Source organism: Otolemur garnettii, unplaced genomic scaffold (genome assembly GCF_000181295.1).
Source record: "Otolemur garnettii isolate 467f Iridium unplaced genomic scaffold, OtoGar3 scaffold00059, whole genome shotgun sequence".
NCBI classification, from domain to species: Eukaryota; Metazoa; Chordata; class Mammalia; order Primates; family Galagidae; genus Otolemur; species Otolemur garnettii.
This window is the reverse complement of record NW_003852454.1, coordinates 5,128,712-5,141,823: the sequence shown is the minus strand read 5'-3', so window position 1 is coordinate 5,141,823 and position 13,112 is coordinate 5,128,712. Positions and strand designations below refer to the sequence as shown.

The 13,112-nt window shown below is 41.9% G+C and overlaps 1 protein-coding gene across 1 annotated transcript in view; it reads right to left on the bottom strand.

Moving 5' to 3' along the window:
- The window catches only part of CFAP221 (cilia and flagella associated protein 221), a 115,829-nt gene that overhangs the window by 65,488 nt on the left and 37,229 nt on the right, over positions 1–13,112 (bottom strand). Inside the window, exon 6 of the mRNA XM_012806876.1 lies at positions 6,835–6,938. Within this exon, the coding sequence (XP_012662330.1) occupies positions 6,835–6,938 (104 nt within the window). The remainder of the gene's footprint in view (positions 1–6,834; positions 6,939–13,112) is intronic.

Genomic DNA, 13,112 nt, shown 5'->3' with positions numbered 1-13,112 from the left:
ATGCCATGGCACTTTACCCAGGGGGATAGCTTGAGGCTCTGTCTCAAAAAAAAAAAAAAATTCTGGCAGAAAGTGTGCATTATACATGGCAAAATACAGTAGTATTCTGCCGGTAAGGGGCCCTATCAAAATTGAGTAAAATGCTGAATAGAAACAACACAGGAACTTTGCGCGTCAACTGCAAAATTAAAATGAATGCCTTTTGAAGGAGGAAAAGAAGAAAAGCAAAATCGGATTTAAAAAAATGCACCGCAAGAGGACGACCTTAGAACGTGGGTGGTTCACCAGAGTCTTAAAGAAAAAAGCATGGTCTTGTCACGGGAACAGTTACTAAAACTCTAGGAAGTAGTTTAAGAATGCACTACAAGGAGATGAAAGGAAAGTTAGTGCAGCTCAGGAAACAAATGGAAATGGAAAAAAAACTGTTCCTGGTAGAAAGTGCAGCAGAAGGAACAATAATAAACACGCACGTGCACACACACAGACACGCACGTGCACACACATAGACACGCACGTGTACACACAGACACGCACGTGCACACACACAGACACGCACGTGCACACACACAGACACGCACGTGCACACACATAGACACGCACGTACACACACTGCGCGCACATGCTGAAAACACAAGGAAGGACATGGCAGGGGAGAATGGGAAATTCACAGCAGATGAAGTTAAAGAAGATAATACATCCTGAAGGCAAAAGAGAACTAACATTACACACAATCGATATTCCTGAAGAAGAGACTAAGGCAAATAGAACATTAAAATAGTCAAGGTTTTAATACTTGAAACATTTCCTAAAAATAATATTTTTTCCCCTTCAAATCAAAAGGAAATGCTGTGTTCCAGGAAAAAAAAGATACCAATACATATTCTCGTAAATTAACCTCGAGACTGAAGGGAAAAAAAAATCCCTAGGGCCTTCAGAATTTACCTTTGATGGAGAAAGATTGAATCCAGCCTCTGGATTCTGGCAAATTCAGAGCCAGAGGACTATCAGCAATATCTACAAAGTACCGAGGGGAAGCTGTAACCTCAGACACTCTCAAACACGCAAGTATTCCTGGCACGTGGACCCCAGGAAGCTTTGGTTGACAAGCCACTACGTGACAACATCCAGACAGCCAGAAAAAGAGCTAAATAAAGAATTTGGGAATGGAAAGTACATGGGATAAAGAACAGAGGTAAACACTGTGGCTCCATTTCAACAGACTCTAAGTAACTGTGGCATTTACTGTGGCCCCCAAACAGAATATAAGTGCCGTAATCTATATAGTATAGAACGGTGTAACAGAGCTGGAGAGGAGGGAAAGGACTCCGAGTGCTGTCTCCCCACCTTCCACAGCCAGCGTTAGGGCAGAAGACAGAGCACACAGTGGCCCTGACCTCTTAATGTTTTTATAATCTCTTTTCTTCATTTTAGCAGTAAATTTTAGGAATAAATACCACATGCATCAAGGAAGTTCTTTAATCCTTCAACTTTACTTATTTCTCTTAAGTCGATATCCAGTAACAGCACAATATTTTTTGTACTATATGATCCCATCTTTCTTATAGTTTTTTCTGTGCTGGCTTCACTGTATGAATCCAGCTTCCCTCTTTCTCCATTTTGTACTCCATCAAAGGTAAATTCCGAAGGCCCTAGGGATTTTTTGGTGCACTCCTGGAACACAGGTGTGCCCAGCACAGTGGGCACTGGGCCATCCTGGCTTCTCCCTGGGCTTCACTGGGACTAGCACTTCTGGATGGACAGTGGAGGAAAGAGTTTGGTCAAGGTCTTGTCCTCTGGGTCAACTTCACTGACTGCTGCTATGGTCAACTGAGCTCAACCAGTCCAACTGACACCCCACCAGGTGGTTCTCTTGGACGGGTATACTCAGGGCTCCGGAAGGCAAGAATACACAAAACTTGGTTGAGAGCTATTACTAATTTCTTCAAATTTTCTCTCCCCAATCAGAATTTCCTTAAACTCTTAATCTCTGATAAAAGTCCTTATGTGCCTCTGCCCTATTTCAAGGCATCCTACATCGTTACTCTTCCAGCTTAGTATGGTAGCTGAGACTTTGAGTCTGGAGTCAGATAGACACTTTTGCGCTGGGTAAGTCTCCCTTAGCCTCAATTGTCCCCAGCTGCAAAAAGGTGACAGTAATAGTTTCCTTCTTGCTGGGTTGTAGTATTAAATGAAATAGTGCATGTGACGTGCTTAGCATGATAGCCGGCATCTGGCTAACAATTAGTAAACGAAAGCAATTATTAACACCATGCCAGTCACACAGTGTACAACCACTGCCACCACCAAGGACATATTGAGTGCTAACTAAAATGAACCATTGCTACTGGTGATGGAGAATTGCAACCTGCCTACCCAGCTTTCCTGCTTTCTTCAATGTGCATTTATTAATTAATTACCTATATTCTCTAAAAGCAGGGGATCCCTAATTGCTCTCTTTTCCTCTTCATTGGGTTTCTGCTTTAGGACATCTTTTTAAAAGCCTGATCTTTATTTTCCTTCTTATCAGCATTCTTTCCCACCCTGCATCTGGTCCCTGGCTATTCTTCCAATTGCTGAACTGGAAGGTTATCAGAAGCCCTTGCTGGTGTATCTCCCTCATTTTCATCATCGGTTTTAAGTCAACCTCACCAAAGATCTGTATGTCACCATTTTTCTAAACCGTTATATAACCAGTATATATTTTCTGGGGTGAAGCTGTTCCTTACAGTCTTAACTTCCAGTAAAAAACATTTTATGGGCGCCTGTTTCATGTACTGGAGATCCAAATGCCTTACCACCCCCTTGACAATCCTGATCTGTCTCTTGCACAGTTTGTGCTGGAATTCGGGGGCCTTATGTCTCATCAGTCTACCAGTGAGTGGAGACGTGGGGAGGAGAAGCAGGGACACCCTTCCCTATTCATATTCCTGTCTGGATGGAATGACTCTGCACAGAGACTCCCAAAGCTGGATCTTGCAGATGAGGCTTATTATATGGTAAAATACCTCAACCAGGGAGCCAGGGGACCTTTGGAGATAAAAGATGCAAAAAGGAGTTAATGCTCGCTTCCTTTTGAACCTGAATGTGTAAATGCTGGTGTGCGGGCAGCACAGTGTCAGGTTTTACCAGTGGACGAGGGGTTGAGGCCAGACTTGCCACCTGCAGGAGGTGCACCAAGGTGTCCTGGACCTTGACAAGCAGGGAGTAGTGCTCTTGGTGTCCTGGTGCTCATCCCAGGGGAAGGGAGATTTTTCTTTTGCGGGGAAATGCTGGGTTGGTGGCCCTCACATGATGCCTTTAACCAAAAAGTGCTCTGAAACCAAAGTGAAGGCTGAAGCTCTGGGATTACTTCCAAATAATATAAAGTTGTAAGAAATTTGCATTTCAAAAGAAAATGCAAAATATAGAATTATCTGTGTCTTGTATATCTTCATAATTAAAAAAAGAGAGTGAAATTATTCAAAGTTGGTATAAGAACTCTGGGTAATGGCTCCCAAGGAAATCTTGCTCAGCTAGCCATTTTGGGGGGCAATTTGCCATTTCTCTGAATTGGATGCATTCTTCCTTAGGGACTGTGACAACAAGGGAATGCCCAGGATCACACAGTAGGCACAGGTAGAAAAGTTCAACATTTTTTTTGGTGGCATTTGGCTGGTCTCCAACACTAATAGAATTTTGGCCAAAATTGCGTATTGTTGGCTCTTTCAAAATTATCAACAGAGTGTTCTTGATGTTTTAATTGCACGTGATTTCTTGTCAGCAGCACAAGGAAGGTCATAAAATCCTTTACTCACTTTCCCCAATGTCAGAAAAACCTTGGCACCACCACGAGATCCAGCTTCTGACAGCTGCAGTGCATACCTGCACCTTAAGGGTGCCCAGTGGGCAAAATGGCCAGTTGAGTTAAAGTCAAGGACAAATCTTGTAAGTAGATGTAGCTTGTTTCACATTTTTTTTTCTTTTGGCACAAAATACCGGGAAGGTGTGCATAGTTCATGTGTAGCAGCCTGTATAGCCTATGGTTAGGAGGAGTGAGAGTTAAAAGAAATACCTGTATTAGCTCAATAATGGAACACCTTGGTGAAAAGGGCATGGAGAGGGATTTAGCTCTGCAAACAAACATGAGAGCTCATGAGATGAGAGCATTGGTGAACTGGCAGTCTCTATACCTGTGGTGTTGAGAGGCACAAGATCAGCCTTATACTAGGCTGGAGGAGAAGGCAGTAGGGAGCGTGTGCATTCTATTGTGGACCCACACGGACCTGCTTACTCTGACTCTGTCTCCTCTCCTGCCTGCAGAACACCAGCACGGTGTCTCTCTGCTAAAGATCACTAAGCTCTGCTAAAGACTAAGATCTATCTTTCTAAGAAGACTGCTTTACTCTAAGACTCTCTCTCTTCTGCTAAAGTAGATAGCCCTCAGCACCTAAGAGAAATTGTTCCTGAGCAAGGTAGCTTAGCGGTCCATGTCCGGAACCTAGTTAAGCCAGGCCTGAGACCCGGCCAGTCCTGGGACCTGAAAAGTTGTGTCAGGAGTGGGATGTGACACTCATGCCCCTGGTTTCTACAGAAGATGTGGCTTATAACCTAATGGACTAGGGATGCCCTCACACATCTTTTAGAAATTGGTTACCAAAGGCCAGCTTAAAATGGTGCTCACAAATATAGAAGCTAACTGTCAAATTAGCCCATGGTTCTTACTTAGCCTGGGCATCCCTCTCCCTGCAGCCAGCCAGGGCTTTGTAACAGTCATCACCAAATTCTATGATCACATACAATAGTATAACAAAGATGCACTAAATACATAAAGTAGGTGGGAAAGCAAAACAAGAAAATTCCTGAGAGACCAGTAGACCAGTGGATGTCCTGAGACTCACAAAATAACTACCAGGGAAGCTAAAGGGTCGAGCCTATGAGACCAATTTGGAAACCACACCAGCACCACTGTCCACATGAGGCAGATCACTTAATAGCAAAGAGGGATTCCATGGTTGAAGAGCCCTGGCTTACCTTCCTTTCTTCATTTATTCTTTCTCTTCTCTTGCACCACACTGTTCTGATTTCCTTCCTTATTCTCTGTTCCTGGACCCGCACCCTCCTGCTGTCCTGTGAGTGGGGGGCGCTCAGGGCTTGGCCCATGGTCTATGTCTCTATCCACACTCACTCCCTGGGTGACGTCATGCCCAGTCCCACAGCTCTACCATCTCTCAACACCTGGAGAAGCCCAAATTTCTGTCTTTGATTCTCACCACTCTTTCAACTCCAAACTGGTACATTCAATCTAATTTCACTTAAAGGAGAAATTTAAAATACAAGCAACAAACAAAGCACCTGAACAATCACAAAAGCATATCAGATGGATCAGACAGAGTATCTCACGTCTCACGCATTTGTCTGAATTATGTGGCTATGCATTTTATAATCTGAGCACTGAGGAAATGCCTACATAATTTTTGTGTTTCACCTATAGTTAGTTGTAAGCTCAATGCTGTATTTTCTTATGTACATAGTCCCCAGGTTTTGAATGGGTTGTGTTTCAAAGCTCCCTTGGTAAATTAATATTCTGGGTCTTAAGTCACAGTTTTTTAGAGAAGTATGGCAAGACCATCAGTTCTCTACCTTCTCCTGCCCTGCTGGCTGACAGCACCAGCTCAGGTCAGGCTCTCAAAGCCAATCTTAGTTCATTCCAGCACCCTGAGCTTCTGGCCTCCTCTCTGCACCCACCTCTCCACACCTGCACCACTGGGGCCACAGAGACCTTTCTGGAAACATCTCCCATCACGACTGCTCAGAAATATTAGTGGTTCCTCTCTGTCTGCAGAGCTTAATAGAATTTTTCACCATCAGGCAGGGCAGGACCTAGAAAAGGCCCATTGCGAGAATATCAATGGCACTTAGAATCTGAGACATTGCCTTGCTTAGTATAGCTTTAGTAACCACCTATTTCCCTGTGGTTTAAAGCCCACACAGCTGAAAATAATAAACTTTTTCCCTCTGGAAAGAGAATCAAGTATTGTATTTTGCAATATAAACAGTAGTTACCTTATATTTAAAAAATTTCAGAATGGCTCCTGGTTCTCTAGAAAATAATCCATATGCATTTCATAATTTGGAATTAACCCTAAGTTTCTGCTTTGAACACTCATTTGTTGGATAAAATACACACTTGCAATGGTAAAAGAATTGTAAGCAAATGAATACCCAGACTTAAAACCAAACAAAACTATTTTAGCATTCACAGTAGACCACAGTGGACAGATGTTTAAATCACAAACCCAAACATTGAGACAGAAATTGGGAAGCAGAACTTCAGGTATAAAATTTTACTTTCAAATGTCCTTAGCAGCACAGGGACAAAAGCTCTGTGCCCTCTGGCGCACGTAAAGACAGACTGGCCACACCACAGACAAGACAAATGCATTAGACCCTTCACTAAGAGTCTGAAAGCGTTGGAAGGAATAAAATTCCTATTATTTTCTGAAATTGAATTAAAAGGTTAGTACAAAACCAAAGATGTACCAAGAGTCAAAATTAGAATTAGAGGGGATCAGTTTCTGGTTTCAAGCTTTGACTTTGGAAGAAACTTACCCAGATGTTATTGCAAACTATCTGTATGATATAAATGATCCAAGTGTCCTTATTCCCAAGTGTCCAATTCCAATTTACATTATGCCAGATGTGTAAAATCTGTTATTGTTATGTATTTGAAAATATAAGAGCACACTCAAATGTGACTTATTCTTGTTTTTAGAATCTGATATCTACTTTCTGAATTCTCACTTTGATCCCAGAGGATTGAGGAAATTGAAAAATCAAAATCTTGACTCTCCTTACCTGATGTTGGCTCAATGGTAAAGGCTTGGTGGGACAGTATCAAAGTAATGTGGAACTCGAAATCTACGGGGCAGCTGCACTGCAAAGGAATAACATAGCTCTTGCTGCAAAACAAACAAAAAAGAAAATTAAAACATTACTTTTCTTTACAACTAGCTTTTTTAGTAGCAAGGAATAGAGACTAAAGTTATACATACAATGCACACAACAGTGTGGGCATACAACAGCCCACACTGACCCAGTGCTTCCTGTGTGCCAGAAGCTGTCTTATGCGTTCCCATTATTGACTATTTGAACCACAGGAGGAGGAGGTGGTGCTAGGATTATTCCCCACTTATAGAAGAGGCAACTGAGATGCAAGAGGGGGAAATGTTCTGCACGAGGTGACATGGCGGGTGAGTGGCAGAACTGGGATTCAATGCAGGTACTGGGCTTGGTGTCTGCACACCTGACACCACTGTCAAGCTCCTTCTCACACACAGTGAGGTTAATCCTCCAGAGACCGAGAAACAGTGGAAAGGCCTCAGAGAAGCAAGGAAATGTGGAACAGACAGCCTTATAGAAAGCCTGGTGACCCCTGGTCCTCACAGAGCCCGGACTAGACAGTGTGGAAGAAGCCGCATTTCAAGCTGTTTGGTTGGAGTAGGTGCTGGAGACGATCTTCAGTCCGCAGTCCAGCAGCCAGAAGAGAACTAGAGGGTTTGTGTATTCAGAAATGCTCTGTCACCTGAGACCAGGCAGACTTCTAAGTAAGTGTGAGACTGTCACAGTACCACAGAGGTGATGTGTCTCAAAGAGCCCCAGGCTTCCCATAATGTCCCCTCCCTCTATCAGGGAGTCAGCCAGTAATTGGTTATTGCCAAGTCAGGAGTGTGAGCAGGGCCTAGGGAAACAGAGCTCCCAGGGTTACTCGGCAGCAGGAAGATGGGCTCCTCCTTTCAAGTGACCCAGCCACCGCTGCCTTTCTTTGTACCTCCTCCCGCCTCTGGCCACCAGCCAGCTCCTCCAGCCTGGACTCTGGCCCGTTGTGGCCCTCCTGCCTCAGGGATGGCCCTACCTCTTATCCTTTCCGGTGCTGCCTCCCTGCCAGCTGCCCATCCTCTCCCATTGCCCAGGCTATATTCCTGGGAGAATGGTGCTATTCTCTTGTCTGCCCAGAGTTACCACACACAGCTGCGATCTGCCTTGTGGGGTGGTACCCACACTGACACATCTGCCATGAACTTCTCCATCCCAGCCTTCCCTAGCTGCCCAGAGCCTGTCTTCCCTGGAGACTCTGAGTACTATGAAGGCAGAGTCTGGTCCACTTGGGTCTCCAGTGTAATCTGAGGCCCACACAACTAAAACACTCAACAAATATTTATCAGAGCAAAGTGAAATAACCCCTTCAACAGTAGCAATTTTAGGTATATGGTATAGCTCAAATGCAACTTCTTAAACTATGACCAAAGCATTTTTACATGGCTTTAAAATTCATTTCCTTAAAAAAAAATTGTGAAATGTTTCAATATAAAGAAAAATATAAAGAACAATCATGTAAAGATTGTTTTATCCACCACCAAGTTTTATCAAACCTTTTGCTTTGGCTTTATCACTGTTATATTTTTTAAAGATATAAAGTATTACAGAAGAGTTGAAGTTCCCTGTTCACCCTTCCCCAATCTTCTCCCTGTTCCTCTCTCCCTAGGGATGACCCTACCCTGCATTCACTATCATTTTAATGAATTCTAATAATATCACTACATTTGAATGTACTCCAAAATATACAATATTGTAGTGTTTTGTTTTTGAGGCAGAGTCTTACTCTGTTGCCCAGGCTAGAGTACCATGGTGTCAGCCTAGCTCATAGCAACCTCAAACTCCTGGGCTTATGCAATCCTCCTGCCTCAGCCTCCTTAATAGCTGGGAATACAGGTGTGCACTACCATACTTAGCTAACTTTCTTTGTAGCACAGACAGGGGCTCACTTTACTCAGGCTGGTCTTTAACTCTTGAGCTCAAGCAATCCTCTTGCCTCGGCCTCCTAGAGTGCTAGGATTACAGGCATAAGCCACCACGCCTAGCCTGTACTATTTGTTTTTAATAATATTGTTCTGAAACTTGTTATTTTTGCTTAACATTATGCTTTCGATATTTATCCATGAAGTTATGTTCATTCATTGTAACTAGTGAAGTGTATTCCATTCTGTGAATATACCACACTTTGTCCACTCTCCGGCTGATCAGCAGGTTGTTAGCACTTTTCTGTTACAATGAACATTCTTGTGCATGACCCCATATGCACTTGTAGCAAAACTACTCTAGTAGCAAAGCTACTAATTGCTGATTAGTAGCAAAGTAAAAATACCAACTTCTTCTTTTTTTTTTTTTTTTTTTTTTGCAGTTTTTGGCCTGGGCTGGGTTTGAATCTGCCTCCTCCGGTATATGGGGCCAGCTCCCTATTCCTTGAGCCACAGGCGCCGCCTTCAACTTCTTTTTTTAGACAGTCTCACTCTGGTGCCCTGAATAGAGTGTCATGGTGTCATAGCTCAGAGCAACCTCACGCTCCTGGGCTCAAGTGATCCTTTTGCCTCAGTTTTTCTATTTTAAGACAGGGTCTTGCTGTTGCTCAGGCTGGTCTTGAATGCCTGAGCTCAAGCAATCTACCCACCTCAGCTTCCCAGAGTGCTAGGATTATAGGACTGAGCCACCGCTCTCAGCCAAAAATACCAACTTTTTTAGCTATAGAAATGTTTTTCACAGGCCTTTACTAATTGATACTTCCAGTAGCAGTTTAGGGACACTTCCGTTGTTTACCAATTTTTAGGATTTTCAGACATTTTAACTTCTGCCAACCTGATGGAGGTGAGGTGGCATCTCATTTCTTTGAGTCAAGCTTCTATTCCTATGTGTCCATTTGGGTTTCTGCTTTATGAATTGCCTGTGCTTATCTTTTGTCCATTTTTCTTTATTTTTATTTAATTTTTGTTAAATCATAACTGCATACATTTACAGGGTACAATGTGGAATGCTTAAATCAAACTGATCAACATAACCATCACCTCGTTTACTTATTTTTTATAGTAAGACATTTATAATATACTCTTAGTTGTTTTGAAATGTACCCTTGCATTGTGCCCATTAGGTGAGATCCCACCAAATACCCTCCCTCCTCCTACTCTCCCCCTTCCCCTCTCCTCTCCTTCCTCTTCCCCCCTTCTTGCTGGACTATATTTGTGATTTATCATTTGTTTGAATTATCTATTGTGATTTTCTATTGGTTTCATAATAGTATTGAGTACATTGGATACCTTTTTCCCTATTCTTGAGATACTTTACTAAGTGATTATCTATTGGTTTCATAATAGTATTGAGTACATTGGATACCTATTTCCCCATTCTTGAGATACTTTACTAAGAAGAATATGTTCCAGCTCTATTCAGGTAAACATAAAAGATAGAAAGTCTCCACCTTTTTATGGCTGCATAATATTCCATGGTATACATATACCAAAATGTGTTAATCCATTCATGGGTTGACGGGCATTTGGGCTGCCTCCACAACTTGACAATTATGAATTGGGCTACAGTAAACATTCTGGTGCAAATATCTTTTTTGTAAAATAATTTTTGTTCATCTGGGTAGATACCTAGTAATGGAACTGCAGGATCAAATGGTAGGTCAACTTTTAGTTCCTTGAGAATTCTCCATACTTCTTTCCAAAAAGGCTGTATTAGTTTGCAATCCCACCAGCAGTGTAGAAGTGATCCCTTCTCTCCACATCCATGCTAGTATCTGCAGTTTGGAAATGTTGTGATGTGGGCTAATCTTCCTAGAATTAGATGATATCTCAAAGTGGTTTTAATTAAAGATGATGAGCATTTTTCCATATGTTTGTTGGTCATTCGCCTGTCATCTTCACAGAAGTTTCTGCTCAAATCTCTTGCCCACAAAGAAATGGGATTGTTTGTTCTTATTAATTTGAGTTCTCTGTAGAGTCTAGTCATCAGACCTTTGTTGGAATCATAACCTGCAAAAATCTTCTCCCATTCTGAAGGCCATCTGTTGGCTTTAGTTGCAGTGCCCTTAGCTGTGCAGAAGCTTTTTAGCTTGATCAGATCCCAGGATTATATTTTTGGTGTTGCTTCAATTGCCAGGAGGGTCCTCCTCATAAAATATTCTCCCAGGCCAATTTCTTCAAGCATTTTTCCTGAACTCTATTCTAGGATTCTTATAGTTTCATGTCTTAAATTTAAATCTTTTATCCAGTGAGAATCACTTTTTGATAGTGGTGAAAGGTGAGGGGCCAGTTTCAGTCTTCTACACATTGCTAGCCAGTTGTCCCAGCACTATTTGTTAAATAGGGAATCTTTTCCCCAATGTATATTTTTGTTAGGCTTATCAAAGATCAAATGATGATCTTTTGGGTTGTTTTGTTCTTTTATTCATTTGTGAGTTCAAATATTAATTTTTAAAATTATATTTATTGCAAATATCTTTCCAAGCCATCGCTTATTTTATGATTTATTTATGTGTCTTGTTGAACAGAAGTTTTCATTTTAAGATAATCAGCTTTATCAATCTTTATCTTGGAGAGAACTAAAATCTGTCCAAACTATGAACATGGCATATCTCTAGTTTATTGAGGTTTACATTTATATTCTTCAAACAAATTTTATAAATTTCTCCACATAGAGCTTGTACATTTTAGTTAGATTTTTCCACCTAGGTGTCTGGGTGTGTTTGGGTTGCTATAACCGAACCATAGACTTGGTGGCTTATACACAACAGAAATTTATTTCTTATAGTTCTGGAGGCTGGGAAGTCCAGGGTCAAGGTGTTGGCAGATTTGGAGTCTAGTGGAGGCCCACCTCCTGGTTCACAGATGGCCATCTTCTCACTGTGTCTTCAGTGGTGGAAGGGGCTCTCCTAGGTCTCTTTTATAGGACAGCTATCACCTTCCAAAGGTCCCACCTCCTAATAATACCTTAAAGGTTAGATTTCAATATATGAATTTGGGGGAAGGAAACAAACTTTCAGATTATAGCACCAGGTATTCTATAAATGTTTTTTTGCAGCTTTTGGCTGGGGCTGGGTTTGAACCCACCACCTCCAGAATGTGGAGCAAGCACCCAACTTCTTTGAGCCACAAATGCTGCCTGGGATTTTTTTCTTATATAATTTATTATTGTTATTGTATTGCACATGATATGGATCTAAAACTTCTTATGGGCTATAAAAGTTTATGTGCAAATTTCCTTAGATTTTTCTGCATAGAAAATCATGTGATCTGTGTGGCACCTGCGGCTCAGTGGGTAGGACGCCGGCCCCATATACGAAGGGTGGCGGGTTCAAACCCAGCCCCAGCCAAACTACAACAACAACAACAACAAAAATAGCTGGGCATTGTGGCTGGCACCTGTAGTCCCAGCTACTCAAGAGGCTGAGGCAAGAGAATCACCTAAGCCCAGGAGTTGGAAGTTGCTGTGAGCTGTGCGATGCCACAGCACTCTATGAAGGGTGATAAAGTGAGACTGTGTCTCTACAAAAAAGAAAGAAAGAAAGAAAGAAAGAAAGAGAGAGAGAGAAAGAAAATCATGTAATCTTAAGAAAAACACAAAAAACAAACAATTAAAGGACTCTTTCCTATTTACTTTTTCAATTCATATAACTCATTTATTTTTTCAGGTCAGTGCATTGATGATGACTTCCAGAATAATACTAAATGGAAGTGATCATAGAGGGCATTCCTGTCTTATTTGACTTTACTGGAACTACTTTAATGTCATACTCCTGAAAAAGATGTTTCTGAAAAACCTTTATCAAGTCAAGGATATTTCCTTCCGGCCAGGTGTGGTGGCTCGTGCCTATAATACCAGCACTCTAATAAAAGACTGAAGTGGGAGGGTCTCTTGAGCTCAGGAGACCAGCCTGAGCAAGAGCAAGACACTGTCTCTACTGAAAATAGAAAAAAATTAGCTGGGCCTGGTGTCAGGTGCTCACGAGGCTGATGCAGGAGGATGGCTTGAGCCCAGGAGTTTGAGGTTGCTGTGAGCTAGGCTGAGGTCATGCACTCTAATCTGGGCAACAGAGTGAAACTCCGTCTCAAAAAATTTTTTTAATAAAAGGAAATTTCCTTTTATTTCTATCCTTTTTTTCTCTCATTTAATCACAAAAGAGTTTTGCTTTTTTTTTTTTTTTTGTGTAGAGACAGAGTCTTACTTTATCACCCTCAGTAGAGTGCTGTAGCGTCACAGCTCACAACAACCTCCAACTCCTGGGCTTAAGCTTCAGCCTC